Source organism: Ooceraea biroi, chromosome 10 (assembly GCF_003672135.1).
Source record: "Ooceraea biroi isolate clonal line C1 chromosome 10, Obir_v5.4, whole genome shotgun sequence".
Lineage (NCBI taxonomy): Eukaryota > Metazoa > Arthropoda > Insecta > Hymenoptera > Formicidae > Ooceraea > Ooceraea biroi.
Window position 1 is genome coordinate 2,198,328 of NC_039515.1, and position 22,312 is coordinate 2,220,639.

General features: G+C 46.9%; 3 protein-coding genes across 9 annotated transcripts; all 3 read right to left on the bottom strand.

Moving 5' to 3' along the window:
• Positions 1 to 1,047: 1,047 nt before the first annotated feature.
• On the bottom strand, positions 1,048 to 8,461 carry LOC105278435 (zinc finger protein 184). 5 transcript variants are annotated; one of them, XM_011337529.2, is made up of 4 exons: positions 7,286 to 7,755; positions 6,497 to 6,850; positions 5,533 to 6,331; positions 1,048 to 5,419 (listed from the first exon to the last, which is right to left on the bottom strand). In XM_011337529.2, exons 2-4 carry the CDS (start codon positions 6,821 to 6,823, stop codon positions 5,316 to 5,318), a joined length of 1,230 nt encoding a protein of 409 aa, XP_011335831.1. In that variant the 5' UTR covers positions 6,824 to 6,850; positions 7,286 to 7,755; the 3' UTR covers positions 1,048 to 5,315. The 5 variants fall into 5 exon arrangements, with proteins under 5 accessions (XP_011335831.1, XP_026829140.1, XP_011335830.1 ...); XM_011337528.3 differs by lacking the exon at positions 7,286 to 7,755 and adding an exon at positions 8,277 to 8,461 and having other exon boundaries at positions 5,316 to 5,419; positions 5,533 to 6,379; XM_011337526.3 differs by lacking the exon at positions 7,286 to 7,755 and adding an exon at positions 7,762 to 7,941 and having other exon boundaries at positions 5,316 to 5,419; positions 5,533 to 6,379.
• A 373-nt stretch (positions 8,462 to 8,834) lies between these two features.
• LOC105278432 (transcription factor Sp1) lies at positions 8,835 to 16,663 on the bottom strand. 3 transcript variants are annotated; one of them, XM_011337522.3, is made up of 3 exons: positions 16,467 to 16,663; positions 11,984 to 12,471; positions 8,835 to 11,889 (listed from the first exon to the last, which is right to left on the bottom strand). In XM_011337522.3, the coding sequence occupies exons 2-3, from the start codon at positions 12,451 to 12,453 to the stop codon at positions 10,638 to 10,640; spliced, it is 1,722 nt and encodes a 573-aa protein (XP_011335824.1). In that variant the 5' UTR covers positions 12,454 to 12,471; positions 16,467 to 16,663; the 3' UTR covers positions 8,835 to 10,637. The 3 variants fall into 3 exon arrangements, with proteins under 3 accessions (XP_011335824.1, XP_011335822.1, XP_011335823.1); XM_011337520.3 differs by lacking the exon at positions 16,467 to 16,663 and adding an exon at positions 15,333 to 16,447; XM_011337521.3 differs by lacking the exon at positions 16,467 to 16,663 and adding an exon at positions 13,644 to 13,875.
• Positions 16,664 to 16,809: 146 nt separating this feature from the next.
• Positions 16,810 to 18,659, bottom strand: LOC105278431. Its single transcript, XM_011337519.3, has 2 exons — positions 18,122 to 18,659; positions 16,810 to 17,852 (listed from the first exon to the last, which is right to left on the bottom strand). Exons 1-2 carry the CDS (start codon positions 18,136 to 18,138, stop codon positions 17,513 to 17,515), a joined length of 357 nt encoding a protein of 118 aa, XP_011335821.1. The 5' UTR covers positions 18,139 to 18,659; the 3' UTR covers positions 16,810 to 17,512.
• Between the last annotated feature and the right edge of the window lie 3,653 nt (positions 18,660 to 22,312).

The window sequence follows — 22,312 nt, forward strand, 5'->3', positions numbered from 1 at the left end:
TGTTTAGACCCGCCTGCTCTTGAGGGGGTTTCTCTCCGTTGGACGCGCGACGGGTCGCGCGTTGGTTCATGCAAAACCTTCCCCGCAGCATCTTCCGCGATGATGCGTACCCGCTACAAAAATATACCGCGAATTGCAGAAATCTAGAACTGGACAGGCAAACAATCGTGATGAAGAACGGAAGAAATGGCGCGTACGTGCTCTCATCGTTTTGCATGAACCAATTGCTGATTGATTTACACTCGCGTGTCTCGCGCACATCTCGAGACACCGAGATCGAATTCACACCGATCTTTCGCATTTCCTTTTGCTCTATGTGGTTTAATATGGACAATTGAAGGTCTCGACACTGCATAGAAAAATATGGTCTTCATTGCCATCTCTGCTCCTGAGAGACTCACATTCGAGTTACATCGAGGTGGTTGCGTGCTTATTATTCACGCCCCATGCCAGGGAGGGGTAGTAGCCGAGTTTCACGTTTCCGATCGCTATAATTTAACAAGTCACTTTTACATTTTGTCTACCGTTCGACATTCGCTGCTCGGAACGAACGGGCCGATCAAGAAAAACCCGGCAAATCGAAATTGGAACGGCAAAGGATGCAACTACGTCCTCGCGGGCGTAAGTGCATTCACAACGGAGAGAAACAACGTCGCATACTGGATATTATTATCCTCGTTTCGAGCAACGATCACAAAAGATCATCGGAGGACGCAGTGAATAATACAATACAGTCGTCGTAAAATGGCAAATCATCGTGCAATCGCAAAAGCATAAAGACAAATCTGCGTTACGCGTGTGACTCGTCATCCAACGAACGTTGGAAGTCGTTGTCAACTGGAGAAGTTGCTCGCAACATCTTCTGGGGTTTCGCGTAAAAACTATTAAGCGCGTTGCAAGAGAATCGGATCTTGTCTTCTCTGTGTTGCTCCTAATCTTACTATTATCGTTATTGTTATTAATATATTATCGTTATTATTAGTATAATTAGTATTATTATTGTTGCTGTTATTATTAATATTATGATTATTGTTATTACTATTATTATTAGTAATATCCTTATCGCTATCAGTATATATCCTCTATAAAATCCATATTCTTAATTGATCGCTTCTAATCGAGACGAAGGAGAATCAAGTCTGTATAACCGACGTCTCCAGTTTGATCGAAACCGAACGAGCGCGCCCAGCAACACGTTCCAAGCGTTCAAATACATTTGGATAGAGGCCTATCAACCCCTATCTCCCTTCTTCTCTTCTCTTATTTTTTTTTTGCGACATTTTAAAATCGATCAGTTCGGTACACCGTATGCCTTTCCTACGGCAAAGAAGAAGCGTACAAACGAAACGCAGGGCGCTCCCCTTAAAACGTTTTTTTTTAAACGTTTTTCGAATATGATGCACAATACGAGGCAACGGTAAATTGTCTTTCTGTCACATCTCTGAAACCAACGGAAACGACGGCCACTCGAGCAACGTGGAGGCGGACAAGTGTACACGTAGCTCCGAAAAACAGAGAGGCACAACGCGCCGCTTCTTTTTAGATCTTTCCGATCGTACGACTGGAAAACTATACGGGTATGTGAAATCCAGCGCAATGCGAAGGCACCGGAAAAGTATTCTCCCTCTTTAGAAACGCACGTCAACTATTATTCTCTCCCTTTTCTTTTCTTTTTTTTCTTTTTCTACAGGAACATCACTACATCTACTACGTAGCTCGACGAAGCACCCGGTCGATTGCCCACGATCGTGAGAATCGACTGCTCGCCTCGTCGAGGAATGGAAATACGTTCTTTTTAGCTACCCTTCAAAATAGATCTTCTTGAGCCGCTCATTTGTTTGAACAGTCAAAGACGTATGTCGAACTTTGGAAATATCTGCTCTGTCCGCGCTCTCTCCTCCACTCCCTCTGCCTACTGCCTCTTATAAATCGTAAAGCTATCCCTCGTTATCTTTCATTGAGTTATTCGCATAGTCCATCTACCACTATAAAAAAAAAACAGATTACTTTCCACAAGACTTACATACCGACGCTCGCTCTTATATTTTCGTATTCTCTTGCGCAAAATGTGAGAAAAGTCCCGCGCTTTCTCATTGTTTTCGGATGCAGATTTTTTTTGTATTAAAAAGATTGCACTTCTCTTAATCGCCAATCCTTTAACGGTTTGATAGTTACATCTTAATTGAAGGACTATCAGAGTCCGTATTAATGACACGATACAGATTTATTTGTTTAAAAATTGTACTTTCTTTTTTATCAATATCTAATATCTCGATAACTAGATCTTAAATTGAAGGACTATCAAAGTCCGCGTTAACTATTATAATAAAAGTTTATTACTCGATGAGCTTTTTATCTCTAATGGCTCAGATTTTGCGAAATTGCCACAACAGACAATTATCACGTATTGTGATTGAACGGGATTGTATAAAGCTTACAAAGCTTGTAATATCTGAATAAAAAGCGCGCGACATTTGACACACTTTGTTCACAATTGTGGTTTTCTCTCTCTCTCTCCGCTTTTTACGGTACAGTATATTTTGTATACAAATTTACTCGCTAACGTACGATCTAAGACATATTCTCTGCCTTGATAGTTACAAGTACAATGGCAATGAAATATTTTAATATATAAATTGATCTCTTACATACGGCTTTTTTTTAGTATACATGTATATATATATACCATGTATATAATAACTTTAGTATATCATTATATACTTGAGGTCTGACAAAACCTGAATTCTCTATGTCACTCAAAACGTTCCATGTTAGAGATACGATGCGATAAAGGTAGGTAAGAAAAATGCTAAATCTACGCTTAAACTGCGATTGCTTGAATAAAAAAAATAATATTAACGCACATTTTTAGTTGAAAATGCAATAAACTTTGTATGCTTGAAGAGACGCAACACGCGACAAGGTGCATAACGATGCATTTTCATTGACTTTCAATATAATTTAATCATTGTCGGGGAAACTATATTGCAGAATACTACGTTTAAATTATGAGATCATTTTTTTAAGAAAGAATTTATATGCGTAAATTATAGAATATTATTACGTCGATTGCATTTCAATAAATGATATGCAAAATTAACAAATATATATATATAGTCGGAAATTTAATTTCCACGATAATCGCATCATATTCCTAACATTTTAACGTCGCGGTATGCATGTTATACAGCACATAGACATGTCCGACATCAGTTCACGATAAGATCTACGAATATATGAGAAGATAAATAATATTATAAAAATAACAATAATTATATATGTGATTATAATACTAATAATAATAATGAAAAATATTAATGACAATGATGATGGCAATGCTGATGATAGTAATAATAAAAAAAAGATATATATCTATTTATGTATACGCGACGGTACCTATGACTAAAACGAATATCTGTCAGTATGGCAAGAAAAGAATCGCGAAGAAAAGTTTAAAAAACGATGGCACGAACGTTAATACTAAAGTGAGGCCAAAGTATAAACTTAAACGCAGTCTGACGATTACAGCAGATATCCTTTGTCGGAAATAATCACAGTCTGTGAAGAGATTTGCGATGTGGATAAATATAAACATTAAAAAGTAACTCATAACCGAAAAAAAACCACAGTATACGTTGCATATCTATGAAATAAATCTTATCATATATAATCAGTACTCAACACACGAATGTAACGAATATAAGAAGTCCAACGAAAAATATGTATAAAAAAACAATGTAAAAAAAGTCTAATTGTAAAGGCTAATTAAGCTTCCATGACGAATGCTCAGTGCGATATATCGCAAAGGAAAGTCGCACATTTGCTCTGATCAATCGGGCAAATATGCTCGCGTGTGATGTTACACATATACATAAAAAAAAACTGTGCATATATATACATATATAAGTAAAAAATTTCGAACTATATCGTAAAATATATAAAATACTGTCAACTTTACATATAAAAGGAACAAAAGTTCTTCAATTCTCTCAACAAAAATGAAACGAAATACAATTTGCATCAAAATATAATTTTTATCGTGAAATATTGCTACGCTTTTTTGCCGCTTCTCCCACAGCCGTAGAGCCGTGGCATAGCTAAAGAAGAAAGAAGAAAAAAGAAAAAGAAAGATGCGTATATAAGTTACCACGAAATTAATCTCTGGATGTGCACTAAGAATCAAGTGAACATCCGCATTTGAAAAATGAAGAGACGTTGCTTTCTAATCGGTGGGTCGACTCGTCGTTCACATCTGCATTAGGAACATCGCTATGCGTAATTCCTATTCCCTTTACACTATTTGCACTTGCAATCTTGTTTAACAAGAAATAATAAAAACATTCACAACCATCGCGGAAATCATGAAATTAACGCAGGTTTTAATTAACGCGATGATGTAAGAAAAAAAAGATGTTTCATTATGTTTCTCTCTTTCTTTTACTTTCTCACTCTCTCACTCTCTCATTCTCTCTCCTTCTTTCTCATCCATCAACTTAATTTCTACGTTAACACCGACCTTTCATAAAAATATCTTTTTTTTCCTCGTCGTACACGACGTATGGCAAGAATCTTTGACTTACAGTCAAATTTCTACTCTAGAGGTCCTGTGGAAAATTAGTATTTTCTCCCACATGTGTACTTTTCTTGTTTGTGCTACAAGGAGCGTGTAGCTTCTATGTCTCTCTGTTTTTATCCCTCAGACATTGTTACTTCGAAAGAAAATTCTCTTCCTGCTACAAGGCACGCCGCAGCGTCTTGCGTGGCTGTCGCTACGATACGTATATATTTGGCGCGAGACGCTGCCGCATCTTTCGTCACTTCGTGCGACTTCGTGCCGGAAATGGGGAAAAGGGGTACGAGCAATGAAAAATTATAGTAAAAGAAGAGTGCCAGGAATGATGGCCAGCTACGTCGAGAGACTGCGCCATAAACAAACGAGATTGCACACTTTGACCAGACGAGACATAGGAAGCTCCATCCGGAGCACATATATATATACGCGAATACATTTGTATGTATAAAACTCACTAAATTCAAATCATGAATCAGTCGGAGCTATCCGTCGACGATGACCAGTTAGCGTGTTGGTGTTACCTCTTTGCCGAGGTTCTCTCCTCATCTCAGAAATCTTTAACATGCGCCAAAAAGCTAAGCTCGTGCGACTGATAATGACTGGGCGTAGCGAGTGGCGTGACGCTCGACTGATGCGCTACGTTCACCGCCGTAAGATGATGATGATGCAGGGAGTGATGAGAAGTGTGCGTATGGAGAATGTTGTTCGGATGGGGAACCTGGAAGTTCCCTGGTGGCGGGGCTCAGGACAGGAGGGGACCCGGATGCCCACCCGGAAGAACGGACGACGCCGAGACGGTCGTTTGCATACTCGACACGTTATTCTGCTGTTGATTCTGTTGCGTACCTGAGGCAGAAAAGAACGACGATCTATGTATCTAATATAATAAAAGTAAGGACGATAGGAGAGTTACCGATTCGTTTCGTTCGTTTCGTTCGTTTCGACGCGTTTCAGCTTACCAGCGTTTTGGCTCAGTTCGGCTTTCACTCTTCTCGCAATGTGACTCCTCGTGTGCTTCCGCAAGTGATCCTTCCGATAGAATCCTTTGCCGCATTCGGTACACACGTGCCGCTTCTCGCCGGAATGTATCACGAAGTGTAGCGTCAGCTGCTCCTTCCTCTTGAATGCCTTCATGCAGACGGTGCAAACGTAAGGCCGCTCGGGATTGTGGCTCTGCTTGTGACGCGTGAGGTGGTCCTTGCGCTTTAAGCCGGCGCCGCATATGTCGCAGACAAATCTTCTCTCCAAAGTGTGGCCCAGGAGGTGTTGCTCCAGCAATTCTCGCTCCGGGTACGCCATGTGGCATTCCGGACAACAGTAGAGCGTCGAGCCGTCCAGCGCCGTTGTCAGACGGATCTCGCCCGGCTTCGGGCGCGGCTTCTTCTCCTTCGGGGTCTTCTTCTTTTTCTTCTTCTTATTGTTCGGCGACATCATTATGTTGGGCGTCGTTGTGGTCGCCACCGCCACCGAAGTCGTCTGCGCCAAGTCCGACTCCTTCTTGATGCTCGATGAATACTTGAGAAAGTGATGTATACTCAGTGGCAAGGTGCTAGCCGGCAGGTGACTGAGATAATCAGCCACGGTGGATCCGGGAGTGGCGAGAGACTGCCACGTAGCCGGCATGGTAGCTGGCGTTTGGGTGTGAGCGTGCTGCTGATGGTGCTGATGCATCGTGTAATCCTGCTGGGCACCGTTCGTGGTAGTCTCTCCATTGCGCTGCTGCTCCTCCGCTTTCTTTTCCTTGTTTTTGTCTTTATCCTGAAGGAGATTGCAAACGTCCTGTTGATTTATGGTTTCCGTGGATTGCTACAACGTGAGAGCGGATTGTATATGGAACATGGTGCCTGAATTTACAGAATGCACTTGAAAAGCAGTTCGATGGAAACAAAAAAATGGGATATATAAAGAGAGACAATCCTTTACCTGATGATACGAGCGCTTCTCTTGCATTCCAGGCGAGTTGGCGGGCCGTTGCTGGACCGATTGGGCTTGTGAGTACGGCACATTCGGATAATGATGAACGTTGCTGTTGGGATAGCTAGCTTTATTGTTCATCATCACTTGCGACTGTGCGGATTGTACGCTGTTGTTCTCGGGACGGTATTTTCCCATCACCGGCACTCCGATCGGAGGCTGGTTGGGAAAATGATTGGCGTATCGCGCGCCCGCACCGCTGGAACTGTCGGTCGCGAATTGATGGATACTCGGTATCGTGCTGGGGAAGTGACCTCCGAACGGCGGGAAATTCATTGCAGACCGTCAGCGGAATTCATATACCTAGACAGCAAAACGATAAGCACAACCCATCCGGGCGATATCGTACGGGGGAAGACGAATCTTACGAAGCGCGAGGTTACTCCGAGAGGGATCGAATACATTTTACGGAGCGTGAGAAGGACAGCGAGCGAGCGAATTAAGACGGCATCGCTGTCAGCTGGGCCTCATCGACGGGTCGCCTCTTGGCGCCGTTCCCTACACGGCCCCCCTTCTCCCTCCCCCCGCGCGAGAGGCGCACCACGTCAATCGCGTCGTCGGTCAACGACGGCGACGGCGACGACGACGGCGACAGCGACAGCGGCGTCTCGACTCGCTGGCACGACGCTCGGTCCTCAGGACCGTGCCGAGTGTCGCGTAGACGGCATCGCCGACGATAGTGACGACGCTGAGTGACGCGCGCGCGTTCGTGCGTCGTCCGGTAGTGTATTTACTCACAACGATGTCCCTCTCCCCATGTTTTCTCGCCGTAGCGGATCCTTTCCTCAGCGGGGGATTCCCGTAACACGAGCGAGCGCGAGTGCAGCGCGCGCGCGGCCGGGGAGGACAGATTTTTCTCGCGCACCAGACAAGACACCAGAGAGAGACACAGGGCGAAAGAGAGAACGAGAGAGGCGATACAGCGGGAGCGAGAGAGAGAAAGAGGGAGAGAGAGAGAAGCGCGTCGGACGGACACGCACCACGCCACCACCACACGCGCGTCTGTCGACCAGCGTCTGTCTGTCACAATGAGTACGCGGCTACGCGGACGGCACGCCGGCGGCGGCAAGCCTGGCTCTTACAACGTCACTCACGCACGCCGCCACTCGAACTCGCCAACACCTCGCTAAGCGACCCGCGAACGAACGTCGTGGCCGGTGGCTCGCGGCCAAGGACGTGCCACACGCGCTCCTTATAGCAGAGACGGCTCTCACCCCCTTTATCCGGTGCCGTGTGGCCGAGCGACGCGCGGGTTCCCACCGGGTCCGTCGTAGACGACGACGACGATGACGGAAAAATAAAAACACGAATAAAAAACCGCCGACCGGGGAGAGACGGAGAGTCGCGGCACGACGGCGCGCGCGGAGGGGAGGATCGCCGCACGATTGTCAAGGGGATGGGCCGGGGCACCGGGGGTGCACGACGCAAAGGGACGCGAACGCCACCCTTCCTCTATCCCCCGTCCTCTCACCCCTCCTCGTCCTCCTCTTCCTCACCCCGCTCAACCCCAACCCATCCCACTCCACTCCACTCCGATACTTAGTCGATACGTAGGCGTGGGGTCGTCGTAGCCGCACCACCGCCTCCCCCGCACCACCACCGCCGCGCCGCGCCGCGCTGCACCGCGAACTCCGCGAGAAAATGGCCGGTGCGTGCGTGCCCCGTCGCCACGGCAAGAGCGCGGCCGAGGCGAGGAGCGGACACGAGAGACGAGCGGTACGCCGCTTACCATTGGGGTGACTCGCGGTGACCCGCGCTCGCGAGTTCGCCTATGGATCGGGAACGTTTTTTCCCACGCAGCCCAGCTGTCACCCTGTAACCGGAGGCTCCCCCGCTGCGCGGTTGTATATCGTTGACACCTGTCCCTCAAGCCGGCGTCCCCATCCCACCCGTCCGCCCTCTACTGTGCCGGCCTCTTAACTATTTTTTCTCTCTCCCGGGATCTCCCGACTCCCGACGCGGCGCGCCACACCGCACCGCACCACACCGCGCCGTGACGGCGCGGCGCGGCGAAAATGCCCGAAACGGGCATCGGAATTTTAACTTGGGATCCTTCCCGCCGCCGTGACCTGCCATTACGTTCCCCCTCTATCATCACGTCCATCCTAGGCCTGGAGATTACCGGGATATCGCGCTGGGAATAAAAGTACTTCTTCTCGCTTCTCTTGCTTCGCCGCAAATCTCTTCGATAAGCTCAGGATTTAACTGGAGCGATTTATATATTAATTCGATTACTCGCGATCGAGAACACTCGTCAGCGAGAGTTAACTTAATGAGACGAGAATAGTTTTATATTAAATGTATATGTTTTATTTTAATTTTTTTCCTCCAATATTTATGTAAGTAACAATGAAAATGACTTATGCACTATTTTATCCTAACTACGGTGTGATATATCTATATATAATATTATGATAATAAAATAATAATATTTCTTGTACAGATATACCCATTGCCTTTAATTGTGTTACTTACAGTAAGTTCTTTTCCTTTTTTTTTCTTTTTTTTTCTGTATACATACACCTTTATCGAAAAGCTTTTCAGGTGAATCATAACTAATTTCTGTATTATTGTGGATTTAGCACCCTTGATATACCGCATTAAGAGTTCCATATAAATTGAGGAGAATATCGCAAAACCTTCATGTTATATCTAATAATTGCTTCAGCATTGTAATAATTTGCCAATAATTTTTATCATCCCTTTGCGGGACCAATTACTTTTGCAAAGATCAAGCCAATCAAGCAAAGAGACAATGTTTTTTTATCGCATCAACAAATGATTATGTATCGTAAAAATAGTCATGATCTTAGGGCCGCGTGAATACGCGTAAATGCATTTTGTATATATATATGTGCGTGCGTGCGTGTATGTATATATATATGTGTGTATGTACATACATACACACACACACACATACACACACCTTATTATATATGTAACTCAATTTACCCCGGTTTTTACTTGTGTGCGTGTATCTGAGAAAACTAAATGCGATACTTCCTCGGATATCCTGCGATGGTATCATCATCTGATCTCATTAGTTTCAAATCCCAAGATTTCACGGTTTCGTATCTGTAAAAGCACACTTACGATGATTTAAATTTTAAATTATAGAAGAAAAGATATAACTGTCGATACATACATTATTAACATATACATATAGATATATACACATATACATATATATGTATATGCCGTTACAAAATACAAAATGGACTTGATGATTCACCGGCAACCTCTCTCTCTCTCTCTCTCATAATATTATACGATCTTGTTGTACAAGAGAAATAAATAAGATTCACCTTGTGCTAGTATTCATACGACACAATCTCCTTTCCATGTCAGAGATGAAAAGCCACGCTGTATTTACAACTTCTGTCTCATATCGTTTATTTTTTCGTCAATTCTTCCGTATTACGTATTTTACCATAGTAAAAGCGAATTATTTTCAGCTGAAAACTCGATTGCCTTCTCACCTCCGGCGAATCCAGTTCGCGCTTTCAAAAATATATTTTTTGTATTTATATTTATTTATATTCATCTATTTATATTTATATAAACTTCTTCACATTTCCCTAGCTTGCGTCATGGAACTGGATCAGCGACGAGAACGTTTTGACCGGGGCGAATGGATACTAGTCGCTTCTTCCCACGTACGCTACAACGTGTACGTAAAAGAGAAACTCCGTGTGTGTGTATGTGTGTGTGTACGAACTTTGTTCGTCGATTCAGCTCAGTGCGCTTCGCAAATAATTATTTATCGTAAGAATATGCGAACTGGTCGTGCGCCACTACTGAAAGTACAAGCTGATGGCCGCGTGAGTTGCAAATCAATCCCGGCCAAATCGTCTTCTACTATGAACAAAGATTTTTCATTCGAAAAAAGAAACCAGAGACACTTAAAAAATGGGGATATAATAAGACATTCAGGCAATGAAACTCCCTTTCGACATAACATGATTTCGTCTATTGCGAATATCGCGCGATTAACTTAATCAGCGAGAACACTGTGTCTCGTACGACCTCTAGCATGCTGATGATTGAAACGAAAGTACCGCCCGACTTGATTCGGGGCGGTATGCTGTTGCTAATGCTGTTGCTGTTGCTGCGACTGCTGCTGCTGCTGCTGATGATGAAGCATGGTCATAGCTCCGGTTTCAGCGGCCGTAGGCAGGACCACGGTGGACTGCTCGCTCACGGAGATCTGATGAATCTGCGCTTGAGACCCTTGCCCCACTTGTATCTGAATTTGCTGCAACTCGGGCACCGAGGTCTGCTGTTGTATCTGCTCCACTTGCTGCTGCTGCTGGTCCGCCTGCTGCTGATTCTGCGACGTGTCGCTCGTGTTCAACGGATCCTCCTTGGCACGCTTGGCGAGGTGAGATCTCGCGTGTTTTCTGAGATGGTCCTTTCGGTAGAACGCCTTGCCGCACTCGGTGCATACCTCGGTTTTCTGTCCAGAATGTATGACAAAATGAAGATTCAGATGCTCTTTTCGCTTGAAGCCCTTCATGCAAACGGAACAGATGAACGGTCTGTCGGGATTGTGGCCCAACTTGTGCCGCTCCAAGTGCTCCTTCCGTTTAAGACCAGCGCCGCATATATCGCATATGAACCTCCTCTCTATTTTGTGCCCGATCAGATGCTGCTCCAGACTCTCCTTCTCGGGATAAGCCATGTTACACTGAGGACAGCAGAACAGAGTCGTGCCATCGAGAGCCGTAACTATGCTCACTTGGCCCGGTTTCGGCTTTTTCGGTTTCGGTGGTTTCTTTTTGTACTTCTTTTTTCGCTTCGGTTTTGCGCCCGGTTCCTGCTCCTCGACGACATCCGGTATGATCGCAGTTTCTCCGCCAGCGACCGTAATCTGTACCGCTTGCTCTCCCGAAGCTGCGCTGCCGGATGCATCCAGACCATCCGCACCGAGCGGACTGGACTCAACGGTATTTTCTCTCTTTATCGACTCTGCCGAGAGCTTGAGAAAGTGTTGCAGAGCTCCAAGTGGCAAAGCACCGGGCAATCTGGAGAGGTAATCCGCGACAGTGGATCCCGGAGCAGCGAGGCTCTGCCAACCAGCAGGCATCGAAGTAATGAACTCTTCTCCGCTCTGATTACCTTGACTCTTAACACTGCCGCGCTTAATAAGAGCTACCGGCGTCGTACCCTCCTTCACGTCCTCCTTCGACTCCTCTATGCTCTCTCGCAGGATTAAGTCTTGCGGAATCTGAGCAACAACGGTCAGACCTTCGGGCGCTCCCGGCAACTGCACCGTTTGCTGAATAGTCTGCTGAGACGTAGTAGTCACAGCGGTGGACGTGCTCTGTGTCGTCTGATCCGATCTACAATTAAGAATGGAACGATCAGGTCAGATTATCTTCAATTGTCCGCTATTATGTGAGAGGTAGTGCAAAGCTTGGCAACGCGTGTACTTACGTTTGCGTGGTCGCCACAGTGTTTTGCGGTTGAACTTGGATTTGTACTCCATCTGCACCCTGCTGACTGTAAGCGACGGTGAGAACAGTAGCTGCGCCCTGCGGGAACTGACCCAATGATATCGGGGCTAAATGATACTTTGGCTGGTCGCCGCTGTTTCCACTCTGAGACACGCTGGGATTGACGACTTGTATCTGGACAGTCTGCTGCTGCTGCGTGCCATCCTTTCCCGGTACAGTGATAGGTAAGGTAATAATCTGCTGTTGCTGATTATTACCACCCTGTGCCACGGCAAAGCCATTGGGATCAACTGGCCTCAGATAGTGAACTCCACCTTCACCACCTGACAAAACGCCCACGACCTGTCCACCGGTGGTGAGGTTCTGTGCGAATTTGGCTGTGGCAAATTGATGGACAGTGCCCGCTGGCAACGAGCCAGCTGTGAATCCGGAAAACGGACCGAAATTCATTTTCTTTAGTGATTATATCTGCAAGGACAAAAGAAAATTAATCGTTATTACTTCAAATAGTATACGTTTCAGCAGTGAATTACAAAGTTAGTTTTCTCTAGCACTTCTAGAGAATTTTGAGCGTTCTTTGATCAATATTTTGGCAATATTTTTAAATCGACGTAAAAGATTGCGCTGAGCTCAACTCAATTAACTCGTCCAGACATCCAGACAAATGCCTGAGGCATTCGATGCGATGCTGAAAGTCTCTAGAAATGCAATTACAGATTCATCATCTTTAGCACATACACAATGCAGAAGAAACATTGACACTTCCGAGTGCATGACATCACTCCAGGAATTAAGAGAGAAGTATACAAGGCACAGAAATATATAGATATCCATTCTTTGCATTCGATCACATTCATTCCAACGAATGTCACGACTGCTCGCCAACACACACGGCACGGGGGAGAGCTTGACCATATCCGGCTGCGACCTAACCTAACCTAACTCTACTTTCTTCCACCCTTTCACCACGTGTTTTTCGCGGGAGCAACAAAATCAAAATTCCACGTTGTTTTAGCGACCGCCGAGGCGTGCACTTGACTCGAAGCCTTGGTGATATCGTACATGAGGGTGGGGTGAGGCTCCCCCACTTCACCCCCTCCCCCTTCCTAAAAGGGATCCGGGAGCAGGGAGGATAGTCGTCAAAGTGGCCCAGGATCCCACCCCACTCCACAGGCGGCGATGGTGCCCCTACGGGCGCCCCGTACGGGGTAGGAGCACGATGAGGGTAGGGAGGTGGAGGAGGAGGTCCATAGGTGGGAACCTACCGCGAAATAGAGCTCGAGACTCCGCTTCTCTTTCTCTCGCGCGCTACCACGACGTGGTCGCGCGTACAACCGCGAGAACGGAACGAGAAAGAAGGCGAGCCGTCAAGGGGTAGGGGAACGCCAAGAAAGAAGGGAGTCGAACCTCGGCACACACAGCAGCATTCCCTGGGGGGAAGGGGAACGCGAAAACGGTCGTTGGGGGCGAAGGCACCCGCGTGGCAGGCGGCAGACGCCACGCCAGACGAATTGGGACAACGATGACGATGATAACGACGGCCGAAGACGGGATAACGATCCCCCCCCCCTCCGTCCTCTGGTTCAGGTTCGGTACGAGGGGAGAGAGTTGGACAGACAGAAGAAGAGAGGTTAAGATACCCGTGTATGCGTGCGTGCGTGCACGTTTCTGGGAGCCTCTTCCGAGCGCGAAGGGTGCTCGCTCCGAGTTTCCGATTTCGGGAGTACCGACGCGCGGCGCGTTACGCTTCACTCGTTGTCGTCACCACGCGACGTGTTTTTCGCCGTACGCGGAATGGCGTACGCGACTGATCGGTCAGCTCCGCTACCGCTCGTGCCGCCGCTGGACGCTCTCGCAAGACGCGCATGTCGTAATGGCGCACCGATTCTCCTAAGGTCGGCGGCAACTGTGTATACGAGATAGCCTGTCCTCCTTCCGCCCGCGACGCGACGTCTCGCGCGCGCGCTCCCACCTTCTGCCCGCCGTCCGAGGTGCGTGCGCGACGTCTATCACCGCGACGGACCGCGCGTTCCCGTCAATTTTTCTATGAAAATCCGTCGTCCGTACGGGCACGGGCGACGCGGCCCGATATCACTGCGCGCGGGACGCCGCACGCCAGGCGGATCGGCAACGCGTTGTGCAACGTCCGTCCCGCAACGCGAGTTTCCTCTCTTCGCTCCCATTCCTCGCTCATAAATTCTTCACCCCGATCGGATCCCGGCAGGGATTTGACAGCGGGCGCGAGGCACCTGTTGCGATAGCGATGAAAAATTATCGACGCGGATGAAAATTCGTCGCGCTACGTCGCTAGGCTCATCCAGACGGAACGGCGTCATCGATTTACGCGAGACGCGTAGGTCGCTCTCGTGGTCCGCCATGATGGAAAAAAAATCACGTCCACGTAGGAGACGAGAAGCACGAGAAGATGCGCGACTCTGGCACGCTGCTCTCTTCTCGTTTCCCTCTCTTTGCTCATCTCTCTCTCTTTTTCTCTTCCTCTTTCCGTGTGCGCCAAGTGAAACCCCCTTCTAACACGCGGGCGAGTATCCTCCCGTTGTCCCTCTCTCCCCCGACTCGTCCCCGTCTGGTCTCGTCGGTTCCTCCGTATCGGCCGTACCCGGGGACGGTCGGCCCGCGGACGGAAGTAGGAAAAAGATCGACGACGGCACGCGGCAAAAGACGCATCAGCTGACGGAGAGCAGGGCAGAGGCGAAACGACGGAGGCACACGGGCAGGGCTGTTGTTTACACCCCCACCTCGATGGGCTAGAGGCAGCGAGATGCCACGGAGGGGCCTCCGAGACCTCGACGAACACCCACCACCACGCAATTTCCAACCCCACCAGCCTCTCAACCACTGTCCGCACCTCCAACCACCCCACCAAAGCCAGCCCGAGCCAAGCCGTGAGCCACGACGAGGGCCCCGCGACGATTTTAGTGTCTTGGGGTGGGTGCTCTCTGTGGCCACCGTTTCGCGGTTTCTCGTGCATGCGAGTCTCGCCGTTGGGAGTGAAGCGTGACACCGCGTCCTCGGGGCGGCGCCGTCGGCCGCGGTATCCGTCCGCTCTGCGAGTGTGTTCAAGCCGGAAATACAGGTATAGGGGTGTTAAACGGAGAGAAAACGAGAGATAGAGAGACAGATGAAAAGAGAGGAAAAAAATAAGAGAAAGGTGCACATATGGTCATTGATACGTCGAAACGTTCGTGCATCTACGTGCACACGACGTCGACGTACACGCCTAACGCAAGGAAACGAAGAGGACCACGAGCGTGATTCGGCCAAGCGCGAACGGTGGTTTTTCTCGTTCGCGTTGGCTCTGTCCTACTTACTCGTAAGTGCAGCTTAGGTTATACGGGTGAGCGAGCGAGCGAACGAACGAGCGAGCACCGACAATCCTCCGTCACTGCCGGTCGACTCGACGTACCAACCGCCACTGGTTTCCCTCGCCTGTCTGCGTTTCTCTCCGGTGCCACCGCTTAGTACGGGACTCGTCCGTCTGGCTGGCTGGCCTGCGTCATCGTTCCCGATCCTCGGCGCTGCGACGGCGACGACGACTTTCTCATTTCTACGTGCACTACGCCGCTGACCGACACTCTGCCGCCACGACTGTCGCTGTCGGTGCACACGTCATATGTACACGTATAAAAACGTATGTAAACGACGGTGGAACGCGCGCGCGCGTCCTCTCTAACGGAAGCCCGAGGAGAGCTCGAGAGTGACTCCGCGATAAATTCGCGCTCGCAACACTACCGCTCTTTCTTTATCTGTCTGTCCCTGTCTCTCTCTCGTTCCCTCCGTCTCCCTTGCTCTCTATTTCTCTCTCTCTCTCTTACTCGTGCGCGCGCGAATCGAGCTCTCGCTCGTGCAACGGAGACGTACACCTCGTTTCCGGGTTTACGACAGCCAACTACGATCGAATATGGCTCGGTCCTCCTCGGTCGGTAGGTAGGCAAGCGTGGATCTCGTTCGAGCCGGCCAATGGGAACGAATTCGAGCTAACGGTACATGGCCGTCCCGAACCACCACACCACACCGGACGGGCATGCGTTGACTTTTCGTGCCCCCGAGCGCCGCCGCCGCTCTTCCGTAAAGTCCGACTGAGTTGCCCACCGTCTCCCCGCGCGTGACGCTTGGGTCGGTGACGCCGCTCTCCCGTTCTCGCCTCTTGTTGTCCCGAGCGCTCTCGACCAGCCAGCTGGCTCCGTCGACGGTTTTCTCTCTCTCTCTCTCTCTCTCTCTCGCTTCGTTCTCGGGTTCCGCGACCGACGGGACGACTCAGTCGCGTGGAAAATGTTGCAGTCGCGCGTACATGCAGCTATTAATATTCCGTTCGTTGAAATATTAACTATGGCGGCGGTTACGCGGCCGCCCCGGAGTCCGGAGTGGTGAGAGCGTGAACGCGGCGCGGAGCGGAACGCGGAACAGCGGCGCGTGCGCGCACCCCGCTGCGGGCGAAAACGTACCTGTCGAGAGAGACACGGCTCGTTTACAGATCGCGCTCGACGCGCATCCGTGGAATCTCCGCTCTCTGTTGAGAACTGCCTCGAACGTACACTCGAACACCTGTCAGTCACTCCCGTTTCCCTCCCGGTCGCACTTGGTCACTCTGTTACGCTCGCACGGTCACCGAACGGTTTCCGACTTACACGCACCTAGCGGACAACACTGCAGCGAGGTTAAGTCGAAAGTCTGCCGACCGTACCGCCATCTTTTCGTCGTACGTACGAGGTACGAGACGCCCCCGAACGTGATCGGATGGAATCACGTCGCGAGCAAGTTTATCTCCACACAAAATATATACGATTTGACAAAACAAATTTCATGATTTTTATTTACCCTAATCTTGCATATATCATAAGTGTAATATATATGTAAAATTTCTGGCATTTAGTATGTCGCATCTCGCATTATTCTTAACAGGTGCGCGCCATTGCAACACGATGATGATAAAAATATAATTTAACGAAGAACACACACAATTACAGTTCATTTTTTTACACTCATATAAATCACACACACACACACACACACACACATAATCGCAGTTACGCAGAAATTTCGCACACTAATAAGAGTCTTACATTCTAATTGTACAATCGCATAATTAGCACCGTGCATTCACAAGACGAAATTCTTTCTGGAACATTAAAGCCGCGTATCTTTTCGTTTATCATTTTCCGTAATGAATTGTATCGTTCGAAAAACTGTACACTTCCAAAGAGCAAGCTGCGAGATTATTATTACATCGTGGAATGTCCTTGTGAATATGGAAAGCTCTAATGCATTCGAGTTTACAATAATTCGATATTCATTAATGTCAAAACTGTAATTGCAAAAATTTTATCTATCGCGACGACTTCCTCATTAATGTACAATTATACGATTTACACTATTATCTGTAAGACAAGTCAAATCTAACGGGATAAGTTAAAAATCATCAACGTATGTTGCGCAGAGAATTAACTTGGCTATCAAGTGCCTCGTAGAAAGCAATTGCGTACATTCATCATCATAGATCCAACATAGATCTCCTCTGCATGCGCTCCATGTACAGGGAGAAGAGCAATTTATTGCTTTCGTAGTAAAACGGATTTTCCGCCGCGTCTAAATCTGGCCTGTAATCAGTGATAAAGCTACTCTGGCTGGAGTTGTCTATCGGCGATGAATTTTGTGACGACACCTCCGAACAACTGGGCGACGACATGAAGTTCCCACTGTCCCAATCAGTCTCCATGCTCTCCATCGCGCTCTCACGCAGGCCAGATAAGCCGTTGATGTGAAGATTGTTGATTCGCTTGCTCAGTGGCATGAATTCGCTGGATTCTTCCTCCACATTGTGGCGTCTCTTCCTAAATAATCGCAGGAAAAGGTAATGGCGAAACATTACAACAGTGCCAGTTACAATCACATTCTATGGATATTTTGTATCTCTTAGATTGTAACATATATTTGTCCCGTTGTTTTTAACAACAAATATATTATAACGAATTACCCATTAAAAATATTTAAAACACGGGACAAATACACGTTACAACCCAATATTTTACGTATGAGTGACCGTTTACATTTATAGAGATCATGTAATGTATTAAGTACATACATGTGAACACAGACTTACCTATTCGTCCGCGTCATCGTGCTTGTTCGTCAAACTTTTCTCAAATTTCAACGTGTCCTCAGCCAAGGCATGTTACACAATTCGCCCTTGTTGATAGTACAATATTATTTCCGATTGTGTCGTATCATCATGTTGTATCACGGTCGTCACTACGGAATACAAGTTGCCTTTGTTGAACGCGACACGACCTATCAATGCTTGATTTCGTCGAGAATGGATGAAGAACGAAATAAATTAAAGCAGAAGAGGAAATCACTTCGCAATTCGTGACAGTCAAAGAGAGCAAAGCACTAATAATAAAAGTTATTGGTTATGTATAACGGAGAGAGTTGATCCTTCGAACAAGTTCCCCTCGATAACGCAGATAACGTTGTGAGAAAGACCGAGGACTGAATTGCTCGCGCATGTGCGACAAATCTAATTCGTTTAAAATTCGCGTCGGATTATCGCCATCAACGAAGTACGCCGTGTATCCTGATCAAAAATTTCAAATTAACGTAATTTTTCAAGCTTTAATTTTGCTATACAATTATATAGACCATTTCTGGAGCCTGCATCGCAAAATGTTTTTCTTCGCCATCTTACGAGGAAAGCTACAACGAGAAACGAACCTAATGTAGGTAATGTAATAATGTCGGTAGGTAACGATTGATATTATTTTCGGAGTTCTAAGCCGCTGTTGGTAACAGATGTAGAACAATTAAAATTTCGTACCACTGTTCAACCATCGGATAATAATACAACTCTCATGATTGAGGTACGATTCGCGATGATCGAGTCATTAGCCATAAAATTAGATTGCGTACGAGAGGAGGCGCAAAGTGATTTACGCGGCTTGTTGAAGACTGGACGTCTCACTAGTTTGATAATTTTGTAATTGATATAATAGATGTCGAAACTCTGATCGAAAATAAGCTACTCATGTACGTATATCGCAACTGAAAATTTTAAAATATATTTCAAGATATACCATATTTTGTTATATACTATATTAAATAATCTTAAATTCTCCGTATTCGATGAAGCAATCGATATAATAATCGCAGTAATAACTCGAACTAGCAGGTGCACCTATGTTTATCGTAATCCTTCATCGAATCACTTCATCGAACTGGAATTCGGAGAATTATAATACTCGATAAGCAAAAGAGCGTACATTCCTCTACTTCATATAGGGCCTATATTATAGGCTAAAGCAACACTATAGCAATTTAAGAAACGCTCCTTTGTTTAGCATCATTCATTAATCTCACAATATAGCGAGGAAAAAAACTCAGGCGGAAACCCTGACACGTATTCACATGTGGAGAGATATTTCAATGAGCTCTGTATTTATTAGCTATGTAGCGTCGAATAACGCCAGGTACAAATTACGCAGACGAAATGAAATCTAAGCAGATTATATCGCAAAAGAATGCGGAACGGTTGAATTATACATTCAGGAAACGGAACTATACGCGTCTAAGAAATATGAACGATACGTGTATTTCTCTGTCTGCTAAAAACTTAACTATCGCATCACCAAGATCTTAATACTTCAAAGATTTCAATTAAAAAATGCAGAATAAGAAAAAAATATGTAGCTATAAAAAAATTAATGGCCGCAAGTATTATTTTATTATTTGTTAACTCTACACGTATATAATATGTAGATTAGAGAATAAATATGCATGAAAAATACGTTTAGTGAAAAAGTAAGCTCGCACGTAAAGCGCGAAGGCTATATTTGGCGTCGTTATGCATGTTGCACCCGACACGTGGGCGTGAACGGATCCTCGTTAATCGTTAGGCTAAACGAATCGCTCCAATTGCATCGTATTGCGCGCAAGCCACTTGCGACGAGGCTAATTATTGTCTGGCAACTAAGCATATATATAAATACACGTATGCATATAAGCACACGATAAACGAGAAAGCAAAAAAACGCAGAAAAATCCCATTCGGGCTTTATCACGGAGGATACCGACATCCGCAGGATATATTACTTTGGCACTGCATCCTGCCACAGGATGGGGAAACCATGCAGCCTTATCCCGGACTTGAAACCAACGGAGATGTCGCGTTCAGGGATCCCCGCTATCAAAGTCGTGATAAAGATGGAGACTTCAAAATCTTTTACATAAGCGTGTGTTTTTAAAAAAATTATACTCTTACGAGTGTCAATCTGACATTTTACCGTACTAATAAACAATCACAAATCTATAAATAAATAATGCCACAAATTAATACTGAGAATTATCTCTCTCTGAACTTATCTTTTATTTAATTTTTAATTAAATGAATTGGCTATGAAATAAAAAGATGTCATTAAAGATTTCCGAGATCTCTTTTTCTACTATCTTCATGTCATAAATAACAAAAATCTTAATTTCCACAGATATAATAATAGCTTTATCGATATCTTTTAAACGAACTGGATCTGTGATCGCGAGGAATAATTCGATTCGCTTAAGACGTTGCTCGCGATTTATTCTTAGAGCAACTCGGAGAGAAGACAGAGAGAAATGCTCGCGTTCACGCGGGCTACACGCGCTACGCGCTCAACGTCGTGAAACGTGTGCGCTTGTATAGTGGCCTTGATTTCTGAAGCCACGAAGACACCTCGCCGTCCGCCTCAAGTCAATTAAACCAAGCCACCAAGTCACTGACTTTGTTCGCGCGGTCAATTTCCCGTCGACGCTTGACGATGCGGGAAACGAAATACCGAATTCCTATTAAAACAGAAAAGAAAGAAATAATCAGCGTGACTAAATGACCGTGTTTGACTTCACCATTAATTACGGGAGAAACTAAACCTCTCATTAAAAGATCATTACCATTTTATTCATTAGCGGGCTATGATGAATGCGATTTTTTTGGACATTCCCGAGACTCTTCGAGATTTCGAATCGGACAACGCCTCGACGCGAAGTCAGGTTTTTTCGTCACAAAGCGGTGATTAATTGATTAACCCTTCCTACTGCGGAAGAGAGCAAGGGCAACCCTTTCAAAGCCGGATGCTTCATTGGGTTAGGTCCAGTCATTTATGAACGCTTACGAATTGAGGTGAGGCCACCTCGTACGTCATTTTCGATGCGTAACAGCGCCATGGTGTCGTTCCGGTGAGCCTCTCTCTCTCTCTCTCTCTCTTTCTGCATGGGGTTCGCTGCGGTGTACCTTCACCCTCCCTCGCTTTGGGCGTGGTGCCCGCTGCAGACGTCTCTCATCGATTTCTCCACGGCCACCAAACACCATGAGAGCCAACGGAGAAAAAAAGGGAGAGAGACAAGATGCTGTTCGCGGACCCTACGTAGTAAAAATCATCAATTCCTCGTCACGATGGATTTACAGCGAAGGTTGCAATCCTGCCTCGACCCTGAATCGAATACGACAATTACGCGGTGGTGACATTGGGGATGCTTACGTGCCACCTTACGTCATCGTTTTGCATTCCTGTATACGAGTGCTGGTGTGTGTAACGGGGAGACAGGTGTCACACGGCGGAAGCAGGTTTTCTTCTGGGTCGACCTGCTCCCTCCCCCTCCCTCTGCCCCCGCAATGGCCTCCTTCGGCTATCTAAACCGCTACCAATCCGCTTTTTCGTACCGGCCGAGAGAGCAACCGTTCGAGAAGATCGTCGCAGGAATATCGTTAAACTACCAACTCTATATTCGAACACGCGGCCATCCGCGGTTCAGCGGATTCCTTCGACGCGCATAAACGGCGAAACGAGGAGGAGAACTCGCGAAGAAGGTTTCCGGGTGACTCGCGAGTCCACGCGTGACGCGTGTTCCGTAGTTTCGGCCTGATGCACTGACCGAAAGGTCTTGGAAGGTCGGAGGAGACGCGACGGAGATACTCGGAGGCTTCGCGCTTTAATTCTCGAGCATGTAAATGCGCTCGAATGCGGATTCCCGTGGTTTCCCGTTCGCAGTTCTGCTCTGCGCTCGCTGTCGCGAAGGTGCAACGCCCTCCCGGCGATCGCACGTGGCGCGGTGAATAGAAGCGTGAAGCTATTATGCCCGTGAATTCCGTTTGTCGCGCGCGAACATCTTAATGGGACGAGCGGAACGGCGCGGCGTTCGCCGATTATCACCGTGTGCCTTTTGCGGGCACGCCGGCCTGCGAGCGAAACTTCAATTGTACGTTATTAATTAGCGGCACTCGGGGGAGAAAGCGGTACAGATCTCCAAATGATTGCATCGCGGTCGC